This window comes from Balaenoptera physalus, assembly GCF_965194825.1.
Source record: "Balaenoptera physalus genome assembly, chromosome: 11".
Classification (NCBI taxonomy): domain Eukaryota; kingdom Metazoa; phylum Chordata; class Mammalia; order Artiodactyla; family Balaenopteridae; genus Balaenoptera; species Balaenoptera physalus.
In genome coordinates, this window is record NC_138896.1 from 75,305,427 (window position 1) to 75,326,950 (window position 21,524).

General features: G+C 47.4%; 1 protein-coding gene and 1 long non-coding RNA gene across 9 annotated transcripts in view; one reads left to right on the top strand and one right to left on the bottom strand.

Moving 5' to 3' along the window:
- Positions 1-163: 163 nt before the first annotated feature.
- The window catches only part of DCP1A (decapping mRNA 1A), a 73,113-nt gene continuing 51,752 nt past the window's right edge, over positions 164-21,524 (bottom strand). For 2 of the 8 annotated variants that reach the window (XM_082414484.1, XM_082414482.1), the window contains 4 exons: positions 20,771-21,520; positions 18,748-18,813; positions 16,505-16,723; positions 11,912-15,206 (listed from right to left, as the gene is read on the bottom strand). In XM_082414484.1, coding sequence (XP_082270610.1) covers positions 14,955-15,206; positions 16,505-16,723; positions 18,748-18,813; positions 20,771-21,520 — 1,287 coding nt within the window. In that variant the 3' untranslated portion in view covers positions 11,912-14,954. The other 6 variants (XM_082414487.1, XM_082414485.1, XM_082414483.1 and 3 more) reach the window with 5 other exon arrangements.
- Positions 382-11,778, top strand: LOC309638492. Its single transcript, XR_014251169.1, has 3 exons — positions 382-10,591; positions 10,905-10,986; positions 11,653-11,778. It is a non-coding gene; the product is annotated as an uncharacterized lncRNA (long non-coding RNA).

The window sequence follows — 21,524 nt, forward strand, 5'->3', positions numbered from 1 at the left end:
CATCACCCCAGGTTGCCCCGCCCCGCCCCGCCCCGCCCCCGGGCCCGCGGAGGCAGCCCCGCCCCAGCCCTCCGGCGCTGATAGGAAACCGAGGCGGTTGCGAGCCTGGGAGACTCTGGACCCGCCCCGATGCTGTCCACCCGCCGAACCTCTCCGTCTCTTTTTACTTCCTCCGAAATCTGCGGGGCAGCTGCGGGCTGCCAGGTTCCTGTGAGTCAGGCTGCACTGCCATGCCGGGATTAACCACCGACACAAATAATGTGATAATAATTCCAGGTTCTAGGCCCGGCTCAGGGTTCTCCGGTTGACTCGCATCTTCACTGCAGACCGCTCTCCTTCCTCCACAAAGCCCTGGAGTGAAACTGAGAGGGGAGGCTTCATTGATTATCCTTTAGTAAAAATGAGCAAACTGAAACTGGCAAGGTCAATTAAGGTCACAGGGCTGGTGCGTGCAGGGGGTTCTGCCCTAGCAAACACGCCCTATCCTCAAGCCCCAGCCCCAGAGAGGGACCCCAGGGCTTGAGGAAACTGCAGGAGGATGAGGATTATGAAAATGAGAACACATATTAGTAGTAATGATAATATCAGCTAATGTTAACTGAGAAATTGCTAGAGGCAAACCCTTCACAAGTTATTAGGGCCTAATAACACTGCTGACTCCTAGGGAGATCACTGGGTTTGGTTCCAGGTCTGTAGGGACAGGAGAACCCACCTCTGCTCTTACCAGGTCCCCTGGCCCCCAGGGGGACGAGGGTCCCCCGAGTGGGAGTAGGGAGGGGACCGTCATCACAGACGCTGTCGGTGGAGTTGACCCACCCCACATGCCCCAGGAGGTTGATACCCTTTACCATGTCTTATACAGGAAGAAACTCCATTTCACAGAGGACAGAGAAAGGTATCGCCTCAGATCAGTGGCTGAGGAGGGGGCTGCATCAGATCTGTCTGATGCTGAGCCCCTGAGCGAGCTGAGCGAGGCAAGTGGCCAGGCCTTCCTTGCCTGTGTCCCCTCTGTGTCTTTTGCCAACACTCAGAGCTCTGGGTCACAAGGGACAATGGACTGAATGTGACTGAGTCCCCCACCCCACCTCTGGGTGCTCCTTGGCTGTTCCTCTGCTGGCTTGGCTCCCAGATGCCCAGCCAAACCCTAAGCCAAGTGCATCTCATAGCACTTGGGTCCTGCTGGCCCAGCCCACGGAGGCCTGCCCACCCAAGTTTGGCTCCAAAGCTGGCAAGGGCTGCAGGCTGGATTGGAGTGAGATAGCCCCAAGGGTATGCCATGTCAGAGACCTGACGTGTGCCTCTGCCCTCAGTCTGATAAGAAAGGACATACCTTTGAAACCCTTTGGAAGCTCTGTGCCTTCCAACTCTGGCCTTTAGAGCAGTGGTTTCCTGTTCCAAACCTCAATTTCTCCCTCTGCCCAATGGGACTAATCCTTGCCATTCTGCACCCACCCTGGTCTCTAATGGTGGCACAGGTCTCTCCATGGCTCTGGAGATCCAGCAGTGATGGAAGAAAATGCCCCTCCACCTGCCCCATTGTGGGGTTCTAGGGACCCCTGGGGCAGCTTCTTGTCATCCCAGGATTCCAGGTGAATAAGACCCAGTTTGGCATCACCACAGCCTTCTCCTCCCGCCCCCCTCCCCGACACCCCTGGCCTACAAGGTCTGGGTGCCTTAGCTAAGGCACAGGGCAGAGCCAAGGTCTAGCTCCTCCTGCTGCTCAGATCTGGGCACCCAACTAGACCCTTGGACATGAAGACCTTCACGATGCTTGTGCCCTTCCACTAGGAACTCTGTGCCTGGGAGATGATGCTGAGGGAAGTTCCATCAGCAAGCATGTCTGCAATGGCAGCAGGCACGGGCCGGTGGGGGCCTACGTGGTCATTTCACCCAATCAGTGTGAAGACCAAGCCTCCTGAGAAATGGGTATACTCTAAAGTATCCCCATTTCTGACTTGCGGACAGAAATTGGAAGGGCCTGTGGGGAACTGTAGCTCCTAAGGGTCCCAATCACCAGACATGACAGTCCCCTAGCTGGCTAAGTCATAAGAATTGCCTGAAACAGTTATTCTACACACGAATCCCTGGTCACCACATCTAACCTTCTGAATCAGAATCCCTAGGGTGGGGCCTAGGACTCTGCATTTCTAAAAGACCCTCAGGCAATTCTGTTTTGGGGTTCTGAGAACTCTCCAGAGAAAAACATGGGGGAGACCTGGACAGACCTGAGTTCAACGCCTCGCTGGTTACGCCACGGGGCTAAGTGAAGCACTGAAAGTCCAGCTGTGGTGGGGAGATGTCCGTGACATGAAAACAGAGTAAATAAAGCAAGGTATAGAACAGCACGTAGAGTGTGATCCTATTTCTGTCAAAAATAAAGTGTGCACACGCATGTGTGTGTGCATGCATGCGTGTGTACCCATACATGTGCGTGTTCATAAGTGTGCCTGGGCAGAACAGAGGCTGCAAGGACAGACTTCAAGCCGTGGGGGACTTTGGAGGGTTGGACTGAGGGAGACTTTGGGTTTCTACTTTACAAATTTCTCTTTGGCTGGAATTTAGTGCTAGTGAACACTGTTGACTTTTATAATCCAAAAAAAAGCAAAACAAAATTCCATCTTGAAAAAGCACTGTTGAGATTGGGAGATGTATTTTTTTTTAATTTTCATTTTTTAAATTAATTAATTAATTAATTTAATTAATGGCTGCTTTGGATCTTCATTGCTGCGCGCAGGCTTTCTCTAGTTGTGGCGAGCGGGGGTTGCTCTTCGTTGCGGTGCATGGGCTTCTCATCGCAGTGGCTTCTCTTGACGCGGAGCACGGGCTCTAGGCGCACCCGCTTCAGTAGTTGTGGCTCACGAGCTCTAGAGCGCAGGCTCAGTGGTTGTGGCGCTCGGGCTTAGTTGCTCCGCGGCATGTGGGATCTTCCTGGACCAGGGCTCGAACCCGTGTCCCCTGCATTGGTGGGTGGATTCTTAACCCCTGTGCCACCAGGGAAGCCCTCGAGATGCATTTTTATGAATGCGCTTTTTCTTGTAATTTCTCATGATTATGTAAAGCCGCCTCTGTGTTTCATAAGCCAGGCTGTTTCCTTGGGTGTTTTTGAGTTGGGAGCAAACCTCCAGGCGGTGGGTGCTCACCAGTGGGAGGTCCTCCTGCCCTTGCTCTGCTGTCTACATGAAATTCAGGGCAGAGCTATCCTGATGTGCTTCTGCACATCCCCTGAGTGGACACCAATGAGGCGTGAACGGGTCCTGAGCAGCTGTGTTCCTGAATGACAGCACTGGGCATCACTTTGGCAGGTCTGGCCCACGTGCGGCTCCTGGGGCAGGCCTGGGCTAGTGCTGGGGGCCCTAAGTCAGCACTGGGCTTGCAGTGGAGGCAACATCCCAGTCTGGGTCTTCAGGACACTGTCTTTGACTCATATCCGGGGCTGAAAGCCTGTGGGGGCCTGGGATGAGTCCTTGTGCGAGGATGTGTCCAGTCTCGTGTCCACCAATGCGTAGCAGAGGGCCCACTTTTGGACACTCTCTAACGGGCTTGTAGGTTGATGAAGAATTCAGTTTTAATAAATCCATCTCTCCTCTCAAAGCCAGAAATTTCCTTCCAGAGGCATTTTTGGGGTAAAGTTTCTTTTGATAATGTTGCCCCCAGGGATGTGAGATGACACACAGTTCAAGTCACAGAACCTCTGATTTTTCTGATATTACTTTTGTTTTTGTTCTTGTTTTTTAAAAACACTGCCCCCCCCGCCTCCAAAGGTAAAAGTAAAGTACACTCATTGTAAAAACCTGGAAGGTATAGAAAATTTAGAAGTAAACTAAAATTGTATGTAATGCCACCCAAAGAGGACCACTGTTAAAGTCATTTGTTGGTTTGACAAATTTTTTTTTTTTTTGGCTGCACCACGCTGCATGCAGGATCTTAGCTCCCCGCCAGAGATCGAACCTGTGACCCCTCCAGAGGAAGCTTGGAGTCCTAACCACTGGACCGCCAGGGAATTCCCTCATTTGACAAATACTGATTTATTACAATTGTTTGAAGAAAATAAAACAGGGTCAAGGGTCAGGGAGAGGGGCTGGAGAGTAGAAGTGGGGGTCCCTTCAATAGGCGTTTGCTACTATAGTTTCTTTTGTTTTCTTATTGTCAGGATCACATAAAATTCTCCATTTTTCATTTACGTTTTCCCATTAGCATTCCCAAATTCTTCAAAGACATCGTTTTTACTAGCTGTGTATTGTCCCATCATGGAGCTGTGTCCTCATTTATTAACCATCCCTCAGTGATGAGTGTTTGGAGTGCTTCCAGGTTTTCACCAAGATGTATTACCCTGCAGTTAACATGTGGTACCTAAATCCTTGTCCTCCTGGCAGCTTAGCCGGGAGTTTTCCCAGAGTTTTCAATGGGAAACTGCTAGGTCAGAGGGTGGCAACCCTTCTAAAGCCCTTGATACATATTTGGCAATGAGCTCTCCAGGAAGTCTGGTTGTGACTCAGTCACCTCTGCCTCTTAGTAGAGAGGTCCCAGCCATGTGCTTGGGGGAGAGGGCAGAGGGCAGAGGGAGGGAGTCCACGACCTGCATGGCCTTGGGTGGATCCCTGCATGTTTCTGGGCCTCTGTTTCCTCACATTTGTAAAATGGGCTCATTCTCACAACAAACAGAGGTTTCTTCTTGTTTTCCCTTTCTCTGCCTGGGGAAAGCAAATTCAAGGTGGGGAGGCTGCCCTCATTTTCACAGCTGTAAGCTCTTCCTGGCAGTGGTATGTAGGCAGCAGGAGGTATTAGACCCCCTTGGCCAGTGAGCAAAGGGAAAATCAATGAGAAGAGAGAATTCTGAGATGAGTTTTATAGATGGTTTTCTCCAGGACACCTGCAGACTCTGGGACCGTGGGCACTGGGCAAGAGCCCCACGACAGGGAGGCAGGGGTGGGGAAAGGGAACCTGGACACAGGGGATAACTCACCAGCTCCTCGACTTTGCTAGAAGTCAGCTCTAACCCAGGTGCACATGGCTCTCTCTCCTTCCTTTCTCATTTTATTGCTTTTTAAAAAAATCACAACTTGGGAATTCCCTGGTGGTCCAGTGGTTAGGACTCGGCGCTTTCACTGCCAGGGGACTGGGTTCATTCCCTGGTCGGGGAACTAAGATCCCGTAAGCCGCGTGGTACTGAAACTGTGCACCTCAGATTGGGACTTGAATCCACATGCCGGGACTCGAACCCAGCTTAAACCCAGATTGGGACTTGAACCTACGCAGCTGGGACTCGAACCAGTCAGGGTTGCTTCTTTACTCCCAAATCTTCTCTCTGGATTCACTTTTCTTCTTGCAGAAATGTATCTTTTAATAATTTTTTAAAATAAATTTATTTATTTTTATTTTTAGCTGCGTTGGGTCTTTGTTGCTGCACGCAGGCTTTCTCTAGTTGCGGTGAGCGGGGCCTACTCTTTATTGTGGTGCACGGGCTTCTCATAGCAGTGGCCTCTCTTGTTGCAGAGCACGGGCTCTAGGTGCGCGGGCTTCAGTAGTTGTGGCACGCAGGCTCGGTAGTTGTGGCGCATGGGCTTAGTTGCTCTGCGGCATGTGGGATCTTCCCAGACCAGGGCTTGAACCCCTGTCTACTGCATTGGCAGGCAGATTCTTAACCACTGCGCCACCAGGGAAGCCCATCCTGTTGTCTTTTTTATTTTAACTAGCCTCGTAGGTGCAAAGTGGTACCTCATGGTGGTTTTGTCATTTACTGCTTTAAAAAAAAAAATTATACAAGTAACAACACATGTTCTTTGTAGAAAATTTGAGAATACAGCAAAATACTGTGATAGTCTGTTTTATATGTCATTCTGAAACCGTGCACCCCAAATTGGGACTTGAACTCACGTGCTGGGGCTCAAACCCAGCCAAAACCCAGACTGGGACTTGAACCCACACGGCCGGGACTTGAACCCGGCCAAAACCCCCAGTCTTCCAACTGAGATTGCACACCTGGTTTCAGGACTTAATGAAGCTCAGGTTCTTGATGTCTCATTGCAGAAAGGATTCAGTGAGACAAAGTAATAGGTAAGAAGTGAGAAGCACACTCCACAGACAGCGTGTGGGCATCTCAGAAGGTGAGAAAGGCACCAGGGTAAGGGACTGTCAGTTTTTATAGGGGTGGGTAATTTCATAGGCTAATGAGTGGGACGAGTATTCCAGCTATTCCAGGAAGGGGCAGGGATTTCCAGGAATTGGGCCACTGCCCACTTTTTCATCCTTATGGTTGGCCTTGGAATTGTCATGGCGCCTGTGGGTTTGTCATTTAGCTTGCTGATGTGTTACAATGAGTATATACTGAGGCTCAAGGTCTAGTGGAAGTCGACTTGTCCACCATCTTGGACCCATTTGGTTCTAATCCGTTTATGTCATGTCCTCGGGCTATGTCATTCTTTCAAAGGTTGTGCCCTGCCCCCCTTCCCTCCTGTTTCAATTCAGCTAGGCTGTGTCCCCAATTATTCAATCAAACACTAACCTAGGTGCTGCTGTGAAGGTATCTTGTAGATGTGATTAAATCCCATAATCAGTTGATTTTAAGTAAAAGAGATTATTCTAGATAACCTGGGTGGATCTGATTCAGTTGGTTGAAAGGCTGAAGAAGAAAAGTGACTTCTTCTGTGGCAGCTCCAGCCTCCTCTGCAGTTTGTGACTTACCTATCAGTCCCCTCGCCCCACCACCTTGGAACAATCCAATTCTTTGCCACAAATCTTTAATATAGACCTACAGGTTCTGCTTCTCTGCTTGTATCCTGACTGATACACAAAGAGGAAAACTTCATCCCCCATAATCCACCATCCAGAGGTCACTAAGGACAACATTTTGGTTATTTTCTTCCAGCCTTTTTTTTTTCCTTTTTATCCATGAACATAAATATTTTAAGTAAGGTCACGATCCCTCTGGTTTATATCACTGTGCATCTTAAATGCTTTCCCGCAGAGTCCGCGTGCTTTTCTCCCACAGAATTATTACTGGCACAGAGGAAGGTCATCCACTGTCCCCCCTTGGTTGGACGTTTGCATTGCTTCCTCGTTTGTACTGTATCAAACAATACTTGTGTTTTCACTATAGCTAGCACTTGCTTCTGGGAGAGAGGGCTTCTTTTCTGGTCATCACTGTGTGTCCTTGGCCAATCCCAGGACCAGATTGGGTGGTCGACCCTCTGAGTCACCCCCAAAGGCCGGGGCTGCAGGCACCTGGCACTCCTGAAAGGTGAGCACCAGCATGAAGCCCAGCGCAGCCCTGCCAGGCCTTCTTTCCTTGCACACAAAGAAAAAGTGCCTAGTCATTGCAGCTTGCGGTTTGAGTAGCAGAGCCTGGGCACCTCCCTGGGTGGGGAGTAAGGAGCTGCCTCAACAGCCCCCATCAGTTCCTGTCCGGGTGTGCCATGCCAGGCTGGGCTTGGGCAGTGCTGTTGACAGTCAGGGCACTTCTAGGGCAGCCGGGCCCGCCTGCATGGCCTGCGGCACAGAGTGGGGAGAGATTGTCACCCTGTTCCCTCTTCTGATAGCTCCTGGTTTCCCTGAGCAAGCTGGGTGGTAGAGGTGGCTTTTGTTCCTGTGGATATTAAAGATGAACATTTTGGTTTTGTTGTGGGGAGATTAAGTGGATCTTCTCCTGGGCAGTTGTTGAATAGCTGAAGTGGTGGTTATTTCGGGTAGGGCTGCAGCAGTCTGGGGAAAGGCATGGAGAGGGATCCTTTCCCTGTTCAGAGCCACACGGCTCCTCCTGGGAAACACGAAGCCCTAACAGTGCTTGGCTGGGAGGAACAGTCAGCAGCCACAGGAAGTCCCAAGTCCAGGTTGGTTGCCCTCCAAACACAATGGCTTTTTCTCCCCACCCCACCCCCAGAATTAGCAATGACATCTAGTCAGCCTTCCTTCTGGTGACTTTGATGAGGCCTCAATTGACCCTTTGATTCCCTCATGAATTCACTCATTTGTTGCATTTACCAAGGCCTGTGTGCTGGCACTGTGCTAGTTGTTTGGGGAAGAAGATGATCCTGTCTTTGTTCTCAGATCACAGGTCACAGGTTGGCGGGGGCCACGCGGCCCTGTCCTGTGATCTGTACAAAGAATTGCCTGCTGAGACTGCAGATCAGGGAAGGCTCCAAGGAGGAGGTGACAACCGACAGCAAATTTTGAAATAACACCAAACTGTACCTGTGTCATGCTGGCATGGGTGATGGGGATTGAGACTATAAACCCATTTCAGATCTGGACCTCGGCTTCCCAGCTCGGCCAGTGTCCTGGCAGGATGCCTCTGAGCCACTCCCATGCACCCCCCCACCCCCCACCCCCGGCCTAGGGCTGAGAAAGCCCTCTGAAGAGCCAGATCTGGGAGGAAGGGATAACAACAGGTGACTGGCAGCAACGCCACTGTCATTTCCAAACGTGCTTCAAAATTCTCCAGGGACCCAAAAGCTTTTTCCATGTTCCACAAACCCAGAGGGAGGTTTGAACTGAACACGTCCAGGTCAACTCTTGCCTCTGCTGCCCCCTAGCTGGGTGAACTTGTACGGATGGCCTTCAGCAAATCACTCAGTGGTCAGTTCCTTCATCTGGAAAACGAGGCAATGACATGTGTCCCCCAGGTGGTCAGGACGGTGAAAGTCACTCTATTCCACAGAGTGACGTGCATCCCTGCTCCCGAAATCGCAGTTTACCACGGAGCCCAGGCTAAGGGGACAGGGCAGGCGTGTGTGGGGCTGTGCCCATAGTGTCCAGCACTGAGTCTGGGACAGAATAGCTGCTACCCCCAGCCCCAAGGGTCGGATGGGGACCAACAAATAGGGTGTGTGTGTCTCTCTCTCTCCCACCTTCCCCCCTACCTTTCTCTGAGGTTGAGGCACCAGCCATCGCACCGGCCCATCATTTAAGGGTTCCCAAGTCCTCGGGGAATGTTAATTAATAGCCTCGCCATCTTGGGCTGGAGCGCAAACAGCTCCTCTGTCTCCTCTTGGGCAGGAGCCCAGTGAGTCAGGGCGGGCGATGGAGGGGCACGGGAGCTGGCTCCCACGTGTGTCGGCCCTGGACGGGCCCTCTGTGGGAGAGCAGCCGTCTTCTAGGTGAAGGGGAGCCGTGTCAGAGTGAAGACCAGGGCTCCTATTTACGGGGGCATTCTGAGAATTTGTGTAGTCATGCCCAAGCATTTCCATATTTAATATGGAACATCTGATTATAAATTACTTTAAAACTTCTCCTCTATATCACAATTAAGGTCTTATTTAAAAATTATGTAGGCATAGGTTACATTCTCTATGAATTCTAGGTCAAAATGGTAAAGGTGAAATGACAAAATATTTGTTTAAAAGGGGGTGAGGTGCCTGCTGGGGTGGAGACCACACAGTAAATGGGGGTGTTGCCGGCAACATTGCTAGAGTCCCCTTTCCCATCAGGGGGCCTGTTGGGGTAAGGGTCAAACAGAAGTCAGGGAAGCTTCTCGGTGCCAGCAGGACAGGAGAGGGTGTTAGCCCTTCTGTCCAGGGGAAAGACCCCTGCCTGGGAGAGGCTGGGAGGGGCAATCTCTGGGGGCAGGGACGCGTCAGATATAGAAACAACGAAACGGGGCTTGGTTAGCAAAATGTGTAGGGGTCCAGATTTTGTACATGCTTCAGAAGCCAGGGCACCATTACCAACACTGAGAAATTCCACAGAACATGGCGGGCAGTTTGCTGGAGGTGCCTCTAGAGCTCTGCCAGGGCTCAGGCAGTACCAGACCCATCTTTCTGCAGGGGCAGGGACCTGGTAAGCAAGCAGCAGTTCCTGTGGACCGTGGCCGCCTTCTCAGCTCCAAATTCTGGGGCCCTTTTTAGACTGATGGGCTGACGTCGGTCTAACCACAGCCAGGGCCTCTGCCCCTTCCCAGGATGACAGGAAGCTGGTGTCGTGAGTGGCCCTTTCCCGAGGCTGCACTTTGAATGGCCTCCACCTCCCAGGGATGTGGGGAGGGTTAAAGAATGCACACAGAGCACACAGCACACAACAAACATCGCTTCTGATTACTTGTGGGACTGTACTTCAAATTTACTCAAACTTACGTGAAAGAAGTGTTTGTGAAACATGATGTGACTGTCATGCGGCCTTTGTATCACCTCCTTCCGAGCCATTCTACCGCTGGGCATAAGAAATCTCTTAGTAGTCATCTTTACTTTTAGCTAATTTGCCTGGTGAACCTGAAGAGATATGTGTAAGCCCCATCCTCCTGCCCTGCCATGGGTTCCGTCTGCATGAGCGTGGCAGCAAACTTAGACGGGTGAAGAATCTTGAATTGATCTAAGCCCTTTAGAAACCTGTTGGCGTCTTCCCATTACATTTGGGGGTAACAGAGACCCCAAAAGACACGGTCTGAAGGAGGGAATGCAGGCTGGGCTCCAGGGTTTGCTTGATTTAATGACTGTTTTGCTGCTCTTCCCTTCAGCTTTCCAAGAACCCGGCTTCATCTTTAGAGGAAACCCCGTGGCCAGATTTCTAGCTGCTCATCCAGGAGAGACAGGCTGGTTCTTGTAGCTCTGACAAACACAGAAGCCTCAGCAATTTCTAACTCACACACTTGCTCAAAGACCAGGTATTTTTTAAAATTAACCACTCAATTAATTAATATTTACTTATTTTATTTTTGGCTGCGTTGGGTCTTTGTTGCTGCATGCGGGCTTTGTTCAGTTGCGGAGAGCGGGGGCTACTCTTCCTTGCGGTACGTGGGCTTCTCATTGTGGTGGCTTCTCGTTGCGGAGCACGGGCTCTAGGTGCGCGGGGATCAGTAGTTGTGGCTCGCGGGCTCTAGAGCGCAGGCTCAGGAGTTGTGGCGCACAGGCTTAGTTGCTCCGGCATGTGGGATCTTCCCAGACCAGGGCTTGAACCCGTATCCCCTGCATTGGCAGGCAGATTCTTAACTACTGCGCCACCAGGGAAGCCCAAGACGAGGTATCTTTTAGCAACAGCATGAACCAGTATCCATAAACGGTGAGTGAAAACATCATTAGAAACAAGCAGGAAGCCTAAAATCCCAAACCCTATGGCTCTTGTTCACGATCCAGTGGCCTTAGTTTTTCACGAAATTCCAATGAACCTGGTTACCTGGTTTCCTAGGTCATGAGAGCTGAAAAGCAGCACGTGAGTAGGTCAAACTAGCTTTTAATAAACAGTGGTAATGTGTGACCTAAGGAATTGTAGAAAGCAATCTAGAATAATTTATCGTGGAGGCAATGGAGTCAAGAAAGGAATTCTAGACCAGCCCTCCGGTCTGCTTGGCTTCGGGTTCCTAACTCAGTACTGGCTTAACAAGCAGCAGGCCCTGTCACTCTCGGCTTCAACTCCCTTCTCCCTAAAATGGGTTATTGTGAAGATCAGGAAAATAATGGACAGCAGTGCTTAAGTGCTGAATGAGCATGCATTAATGATGACTGGGGCGTGTGTACAAAAGTCATAAAGCGAGGGTTAAGCATATGCTCTGCTCTACAAAAGCAGGCAGGTATAACAAACATTTTAGAGAGAATTTCATTTGGAAACACACTTAATGTGAACAATTACTAGGGAGATATATGATTAACACTTTTTTCCTTTTCCCTACGTCCCATAATGATCACATTTTACTTTCTTCCCTCCCTCTTTCCTTCCTTATCATCCTAGATGCCTGGCACATATGACAGCTCAATACACATCAACTGAGTGAATTTGGGAAGTGACCTGGAAGGTTAAGTCCCCTGTAAAACAGTGTTTTTGGTCATGATTAGACCTGTACCCTCCATCTGGGGAAAACTCAGAGGAATAAATGGAGCTGTTTTGTTCTCTCACCTCACTCCCTCTCAGCAGTAGGAGGCTCTGGCAAAGTGTAGCAACTCATTCAAAAGTTCCTATTTCTGTAAATTCAATAAAAACACAATTAAAATTTAGTAGGTGCTAAAACTTGGTTTTGAACTTTTATTAAAAAAATATATTTGCAAACATATAAAATTTAGGATGAAAAATGCTCATCTGAAAACAGGTAATAACTTAATATTTGCAAACATACACAGATGGTATAAAATCCATACCATTAAAAATGTTAATGATGCTGTATTGCGCTCATGGAACAAAAATCTTGCTGTAATCCCAGAGCTTCTCATGCTCACATTTCAGGGCGCTGAGACTCTGGTACACTGAAGGTCATGAGAGCCACATGGCCAAAGCAGGAATACAGAATAAAAAACCATTTAGAACACGTACTGTTAAAAACACGTTTCTTAAGGAATCACACAGATAAAAGGGCAACACAATTTTGCATTTTCCCCATTCAAAGTGAACGATATTGCATCATAGCATTTCAAATGAAGATGTCAAATACAAAACCGAGTGAAACATTGCACACATCTCTCCTGCTGAATTTGCTGAAAAACAGGCTCCTTGAGGCCCCAGCCCACTCAGGGAAACGTTCTCAAGCACAGCTTTAAAAAGCTCAGTGTAAGTTGCTTTACTTGTTTCAGATCTTAACGTTTTAGACACCTGAAAACACAGGGCACTATTGGTTCCAGAAGGCCCTTTGAATACAACTGAAGAAAACCAAAGACAAGTAAGAAAGAAACACGTGCTCAGCAGCAAACACGCAGCAAGAATGCAGGACACATGTCCCTGTGATTCCTCGTCTTCACTCACGTGGACTGAGCCCACTCGTGCCTGTGCCGCCTCTCATTCCTCTGTGTTTCATTTTGCCCAGAGTTACAGTATGATGGCTAATTTTGTTTTTTAAGCAGTTAGGCACCTTCAATTTCATGTTGCATTGTTAGTAATACAATGGCAGTTATGGCCTCTACTACCAAAATGAGAAAATTTCAAACTACATTCTTTGGGGAGGAGAGTAATAAAGCTGCGTGGTTTAAAAATATTTACCTAGTAGAAGATTTGATGGGGTTTAAAATTTTTACAGGAATACATGGGTGGAAAAAGAACAATTCTTGACATGCAAAATCGGGTCATATTCTAAACTTAGCCTGTGCATCCTCCGGCAGAGAAGGACCCAGGTCAACTTGGGCTCTTAACAAAACCCCACTCCCAAAAGCCTTCCAAAGTAAGCCATGGACACTCACATTCACATGCAGACAGCATGAATGCTTCTGAAACTGAGAGTCACTTGAAAACCTAGGATTCAAAGTCACACCTTACAAACGTCAGGAGAGATGCACAATGAGGAGGAGCTTCTTCCTTAAAGGAAAGGAGCAAGGCTGTTTGGGAGGTGGGAGTCCATTCAAAGACACCACATTAACTACAACCAAAGAAGAGTAGTGCCACCCACCCAGGTGAGGGGGGGCATACAGACAGTCACGGTGACCTAAATGCAGGTCACCTGCAGTTCTGCAAACCTAGCAAGAAGCATCTCTGTTTTGGTGTCCATTTTGATTCAACTAAGGTTTAAAACTAAGATTCCAGTAAAGTCACTGCAGCAATGTAAACATGCAACCTAAACTAGCATGAGGTTCTGGACAGAAGCCTGAACGAGGAATAAGGCAACTGAACTGCGACTTTCGGGCCAGGGTCATCCAACTGCAACTGTTCAGGCTTGGCCTGACTTCTCTAGGGACTCATTCTGGCCTGAACTTCCTAGTCATCATGACGGTGAACTTCTGGCTTCTGAATTTTCAAAATGCTTTGAATACATAAATCTGGGAGTTGAAACAGGTTTACCCTTTTCAAATCTCCATGACTTGGGCACTTAAAAATTTACTTTCACACGAAGGAAACCTTATCACAGATTCTCTTTACTGTCTGTCATATTCATTACTTGGATTAAAGGGTGAAAATTAACAGATTTGATTAAAGACCCTCTTCAGGATATTCTCTCAACTCTCTCATAATATTGTCCATACTCAAATCATCATTTCAATTCAAATGTCTATCGTAACAAGAATCCCTTGATTCTTCCGCTTACCAAAGCCCACTGAGACTACACCTGGGATGCGAGCAAACCTACCAGGGCAACTGTTTTCTGAGAACAGTCACGTGGCTCCCTGGACACCATCTCCTGGTGTCAGCAACACTTCATGTCTTACTGTAACTTTCTCTTTCCCAGGTGACACGCAAGCAATTCATTTTTGGTTGCTAAATTTACACACTACCTTTGAAAACAAACTATTCCTAATGGAGTATGAGAACTTAAAAGCTTCCCTGACTTCTGCGCAATTCACAAATAACTAGGTAAATGCAATAGAAGACACTAAATTGGGAAGCAGAAAAGTTGCTCAGGAAGCATGTTTAGATTAACAAAAGCCAATCAAGGTATTCTTTATGCTAAAAAACTAAGAGCAAACTAAAACAAGTATGTAATTCACAAGTAATTTTCTAAAATCTCAGCTAGAAAAAAAAAAATCTGTGGACTTATGATTGAGTTACCATTAAAGCTTAAATGATTGTTCCCGAGGAACCATTACATCTGTCAGCATTATTCACAGCTAATCCTTATGCTAGCTGGTTGAGCCAATTGGGTTTTACCCCATCATTAAATAGTGCTCAGAAAAGTAAGCAGTGCATCTTAATTGGTTAAATACTACAAAATGACCTGTATCATAGAAACGAAGACACTTTCATTCAAAGAATATCTTAAAATTACTATTGCTGAAATAAATCAAAATCTACATTAAAATATTACTAATCACCATTACATGCCATAAAAGAATAAATATAAATCATGGCGGATCAATAGCAGCATAACAAAGCATCTTTACATATTTTCACACTTTGGGCTGCAAAAGTACTCACAGCCTAGGAATACATTGGTAAAGTTCTGAATTTCACACTTTGTTTTTAACTCCATATTCTATAATAAAATAAGGGCAGTGTGAATAACAGCTCCCTTTTCTGCATAGCTTTAAAACTGTTCTCAGTAGACTTGAGGAATGGAACCAGAATGGCTTTGTCAGATTGGTCCACTGGTCCTTTTGTCAAAGTGTTAAGGAAAACAATTAACAATGACTTCTCACTGTGTTTAGACAGAAAAGGAAAATAAGGCTATGATTCACACACAAATTTAACATTTTCAAAACCACTGGAGAGTAACTTAAAGTGAAGATTTCTGATAGAATTCGGGCCTTACCAGTCCCAGCCTTTATTTCAAAGGTGTGCCACGCCTGCTCCCATACCATGACAGGGCCTGCAGGGCCCGATTCCAATGTATCCCCGCACTGGGAGCCTGCTACACGGCAGCACTGGGGACACTTAAAAACAAAACACAATTAAGAAATTTCAGAACTTTTAAGGCCCAAGTGAGGCGTTCATATAAAATATACTTCACTTGAACAAATCAGTCCTAATTTGCCAGCTTAAACTCTGACCCTTAAAACACGTAGCTACTTTGCACAGAGCTGACTTCTGCTCTGTTCTGAACTTGACTATCAGCCCAATGCTCAAGTTTTTAGGGGGGGAGTGGAGGGGAGAGGGGTGCAGGCTGGGCTGAACTCTGACTGCTGCAAGGCTGGTGACCCCTTTTCCCTAAGACCTTGAACGTGAAAGTGAGTTGAAAATCAGATTCCTTATTTCACAAACTTGCTTAGATCTGATGAAAACACCCACACAACTCAACACAACGGTCTTTTTTTTTTTTTTTTTCTTTTTGTCAAAACAAAGGTCTGCTGGTGATGCTTCACAGTGAAACCTCCATTATCACTGGGAACGTCACTTGGAAAACATTCTTAAGGAATGAGTCTCTTTCTCATAGGCTCAATTTCAGGATTCTCAAAACTCAATGTTCTGTTTAGAAGTTTCCATGATGAGGCCTATTTGTTTCTGAGGTCGACATTCTGCCTTCGTATTTACTCTGCTCCAGTCATAGGTTGTGGTTGTCTTTGTTCTTGGTCAGAACCTGCAAGTAGACTTCATGAAGCGTACTGAGGAAGCTGGAATCATTCTGGAAGAGATGGTAATGTCACATTTACCTCATTAGAGCTTACTTTCTTGATAACAGCTTAGGAAGAAGCTGTATACATGATCTGTATAACTAATTACCCAAAGAATCCCACCACCCAGAGATAACCATCATTAATATTTTGGAATTCACTCAGATATATATTTTTTTAATTAATTTATTTATTTATGGCTGTGTTAGGTCTTCATTTCTGTGCGAGGGCTTTCTCTAGTTGTGGCAAGCGGGGGCCACTCTTCATCGCGGTGCGCGGGCCTCTCACTATCGCGGTCTCTCTTGTTGCGGAGCACAGGCTCCAGACGCGCAGGCTCAGCAATTGCGGCTCACGGGCCCAGCTGCTCCGTGGCATGTGGGATCTTCCCAGACCAGGGCTCGAACCCGTGTCCCCTGCACTGGCAGGCAGACTCTCAACCACTGCGCCACCAGGGAAGCCCCACTCAGATATTTTTCCACCTGGAGCGTATGCCCAAGAAGAGAGAAACACTGGTTCTGGCTAGTCTTGAATTTTCTTTATGAACTGATTTTCTAAGAAGTCATACAATTTTTTTATTTTTAAAGAATGAAATTCAAAGACTAAATTGATATCCTACATACCTTAATTAGATGTATTAATGTATCCTGGAGCTGAGACTTGCTGAGGATAATGGAAGGCTTTCTCTGATTTTCTGATGTTCCAACAGTGAGAGGAGAAGGGGAGCTTGCTTTCCTCTCAAGGTCTGAGGACCTTGTAACTGTCTGCTGGAAAACACTTGGGGACAGCAGGACTGAGGACACTGCCGAAGTTGTTGCAGGAACCAGTGGGGGGCCTGCCACCTGCAGGGGAACAATGGTCATTTTGCACCGAAGTGTGGAAGCCAGCAGCCACGTCCAGAGCAGTGGACGCCTGATAACAAGCATAAGCAGCAGGAGACTGGAGCCCAGAGTCCAATGCTAACTATCTGGGGTTCAGATAAACATTCAGGAGCAGCATCTGGGCATTTTACGTCTGGTTAGGAAGCTTGTTAGCTGAAGGATAAAGAGTCCATCTATATGATAAGGATGCCCTAGAGTTGTTATGAGAAGCCAAGCCCGATCATCACAGAAGGGGAATCTGATAAATAACAGCAGGGTATGCACAGTAAGAATAGTCCTGTGATAAATCAAACATGCGAAGTTTTTCCATGAGGGGCACAGAAATGACTGGAAGAGGGTGTGAAGGAACTTCCTGAGGTGATGGAAATGTTACATACACCTTGGCTGGGTCGTTACCCAGGGGATATACGTATGTTAAAACTCAATTAAAAAATCTGCATTTTATTATATGTAAGTTTTATTTCAATAAAAAGAGAATTAAAAAAACCCAGTTATATGAAGCATTAGTTTCTTTCATTTAAAAAATATTTATTTATTTGGCTGTACTGGCTCTTAGTTGGGGCATGCGGGAACTTTTAGTTGTGGCATGTGGGATCTAGTTTCCTGACCAGGGATCAAACCTGGGCCCCCCTGCATTGGGAGCGCGGAGTCTTAGCCACTAGACCACCAGGGAAATCCTGAGCCTTAGTTTCTTTGGTGGTGTTCAACGTATTTATTATACCATTACAGGTATCAAAGATACATTTTTAAAAAAAATTATTTATTTATTTATTTATGGCTGTGTTGGGTCTTCGTTTCTGTGCGAGGGCTTTGTCTAGTTGCGGCAAGCGGGGGCCACTCTTTGTCGCGGTGCACGGGCCTCTCACTATCGCGGCCTCTCTTGTTGCGGAGCACAGACTCCAAACGCGCAGGCTCAGTAGTTGTGGCGCACGGGCCTAGTTGCTCCGCGGCATGTGGGATCTTCCCAGACCAGGGCTCGAACCCGTGTCCCCTGCATTGGCAGGCGGAGTCTCAACCACTGCGCCACCAGGGAAGCCCTCAAAGATACATTTTAAAAACATAAATCTAATATCTATCTCCTTTCATTTAGATGTACTTCTGGGCTAATAATAGCTAACCATCAGAATACACAAAAGAGTAATAATTAGTATTTTAAATAATTCTCACATTTTGATATAATCAACAGAGAGCTATATATTTTTTTCCTCCTATCTGTCACTCTCCTCATTTACAAATAGCCAAGAGCTTGCCATAGTTTTAAGAATGTGGTTTCTGGGTTCTGAGCCATTTGGTTTGTTGTTTTGGTGCAACACCAGGCTGAGAGCTCCCGCCGATCACCATGCAGCAGGACAAGCTACAGAAAAGACCCGTTAACAAGACCAGTCAGAAGCTGGCTATACTTTAAATTCTGAGACTTGAGGAGTGGTGTAAAGGCTCAAAGGCAAAAGGAATGTAAAAGTTTAAGAACTGAAAAAAATAAGTGTGCATGTCAAGGCTGGTAGGTAATGGAGGATGAGGGCAACTTTTAAAAAATGAGGCAGGGGAGAAACAGCAAGACACAGAGCACACAGGCCTGGGAGGCTTTGTCGTCAGAGCAACGGGAAGCCAATGAGAGCAGCATAGTGATGCTGCCTTCTGTTTACTGAGACACCACAGCTCTTCCAGGGCAAAGACAATCTCCTACTCATAGGGACCAGGCTGACTTGCTCTCAGCAGTCGCCCATTCACAAACACTGAGTGAGTGCCCCTGCTGTGGCCCACCCTGCCCTCCCATACACACAGTCAGGGAAGACATCACTGCAGACAGATGCCTTGAGGCCTACAGAGGCCACAGCAATGAACTCTGCCTAGGGGAGCAGGAGGGGGCATCTAAGATGGGCCTAGGCTTGAAAGCTAAAACTTTTCACTCAAGTGACAATGTTTTACTTCACACTCAGCAGAAGAACTTAAACATACTGTGCTCTTCAGAAAAAGGGAATCCTTACCGGGATGGCACTGGATAACATCTTAGGCTGGGCAAAAACTTCAGGATCCTGGTTTTGCTGCATAGACTGCAACGTTTAAAAAGAAAAGATGAACAAATGTAGCAAGTTTCAATTAAGATTTCTTAGTTACTGTGGAAAAATCTAGGTTAGCAGCAGTAAGGAATAGTTCAGACATGAACTGGTTCCTAGACTCCTGAGGGGAGAGGCTGACCAGAACTTGTGACAATGCAGGATGAGAGCTCTGGGACAGTACCCGACTCCCTTCAGTTCCACCCGAGAACAGGGGTGCGTGCAAAGTCTTGAAAGTATCTCTAAGGAAAAAGCTGAAACCTGTGTCTCTTATAAGAGCTGGGATAGCCCAAGCCTATTTTTGCTGTTGAGGCTGTAGAGATGCAAGATCCTGGCAGTGTGATACCTCCTGATAAGGTGATTTAAACTTTGGACAGGTGGCACTAAATAGTCTTCATACAGAGTCACACTTCCACATGCTAAATTTTATCCCCATTCACTGGGAGACAAAAAACTTCCTGTGTAGAGCAAATACATTAGAACTCAATAAAGCCCAAGGTCCTAAAAGTCAATACTGCCACATAAATGAAAATGTACATGTCTGTAAGCTTCCCCTGCAAGGAGGCATGCTGGAGGGCAGGGTGCTATCCCAGAGGTCAAAATCTGCAGGGGGTGGCATTCACCACTGCTGGTTGTACTTCCAGAAGAACAGGAACAGTGGCAGCAGATACACTGCAGGGGTGGGATACCTACCTGTCAAACAGAACATTTTCTCTCCTCCTTATACTGCAGACAGAAATGGCAAAAAATGACAATTTAATGATGTAACCGGGACACTAGGTTTCCCCTTTTTCTGTACAGAATTTCAATGGAATGGAAAAAATACTCCATTAACTAAGAAATAATATTCAATTATTATGATGGGCTCTTCTATATAATATTATTTGGTAAAATGTTAAGAGTTGGGGATTATAATTATTAAAGGGCATGAGACTAAAACTCTGAAAGGTTCTACCCCCTTTCAGTTCTGTGATCTTGCACAAGTCACTTCCAACTCTGACCTGACTTCCTCATTTGTAAACTCACCGACCTTATAAATTGAGGGACAAGCGTCTTCTTCACCCCCACACCCACTTCACCACTAAGTCCCACTGATCCTACTTCTTAACAAATCCACGTGTCCACACTCCCCAGTGCAGGCCCCCACCAGCTCAAGCCTGGGTGACTGCCCCAGCCTCCTTCCTGATGGGTCATTCTACTTCCATCTTCTCGTTTCCCGGCACACCACCCTTGGCTCAAAGCACTTAAAAGACTCCCTAGGGCCCTTAGAACAAACCTCTAACTCCTTGACACAATTTACAAAGTTTTGCTCATCAACAAATACCTGCTCCCCTACATTTCTTTCCACGTAGATCCAGCCGCAGTGCAAGTTCAGCAAAAGCCCTCTCATGTCCAGGCCTCTGTATGTGCTATTTTCCTTGCTTCCACACACTCTTCCTACTTCTAGAATAGGTCTGGCTAACTTCTACTGAGTCTTCAGACCTCAGCTGAACATCAGTTTCCTGAGGAAGCTTTATTTGACCCCAGACCTCCAAATCTGGGATGGTCTGATGGCAGCCCTAACGCTCCCGGCACAAGGCAGGCACTCAGTGAGAGTACTGAGGGAGCCAGAGATGGAACAAAGATTGGGATAATCTGGATCCGTGGTCCCGAGTCAAATAAGGACTTCTGGAACTGTTAGGCAAAAATAAACAAAAAACCCTAAAATGTACACCCGGGAAAGAAAATAGTTTCTTAGCTTTTATCAGTTGAAATAACTTTGGGAAGTGAATTGAGTTACAACACCAGTTACCAATGGTCTGGCTGATCACTGCAGGGCTTCTCTCTCCTTTCTTCTAGCTCCTGACACACTCAACAGCTGTCTCTTTAAACAACTCTGTCTCCTGTCAATTAAAATCCAGGTCTTTGCAGTTTCATCCCACCCAGTTACAGCCCCCCACCCTCCTGCCAGTACCTGAAGGGGAGCAAGCACCATGTTGCTCAGGGAGGCCGAGGCTCTCGCCGCTGCTGTCTTCGTGGGAGGCTCTATGAAGCTCTCAGGCGTGGCCAGCTGGCCAGCTGCTGCAGAAAAGCTGGGTGCCACTGCACCTTTCCCAAGTGACTGTGTCTGTATTTGGTCATGCTGTGGGGTCAACCTGAGTTTCTGGAGAAGATCAACGCTTGGGAGGGATGTACCAGCTGTGTTTGTCACACTCAGCGGGGCCCTGAATGGGCTCTGGCTGGCAGTCAGACTGGTGTGGCTCAGCTCAGGGACTGGCTGACTCAGAAGTGGAGACCTCTGTCTAGGTGTGGTCTTCACTGCTTGTATCATGGTGGTGTTTCGGGGTAGGCTTGGGGGAGCCTGTCCAGTAGAAGCTTCTGCTGGTAGAGTAGGACTAAGCACAGGGTGCAACGGGATCGCATAGCTTGGGGCCTGCTTTTCGCTGGACTGTGTGATGGAGGCAGGAGTGATTAGCACCGGGGTGGTGACTTCAGGCTGGACTGAGTGCTGGGCAGCAGGATGGACACCCAGGTTTTCCGACTGAGGGGCCCCTCCTGGCTCAAAGGAAAATGGTAGGAACGAGCTGGGCTCTTTCTGGGAGGCATCTCCTGGCAGCTTCTCCACTTCTTCTGAATCCAGACCCAAAAGTGTTGGCTGTTCCTTTGGCAAAGAGGTTCCAAATAATTCTTCCACTGTCAGATGCTTGTGTCCAGACGGAGCAGACTGA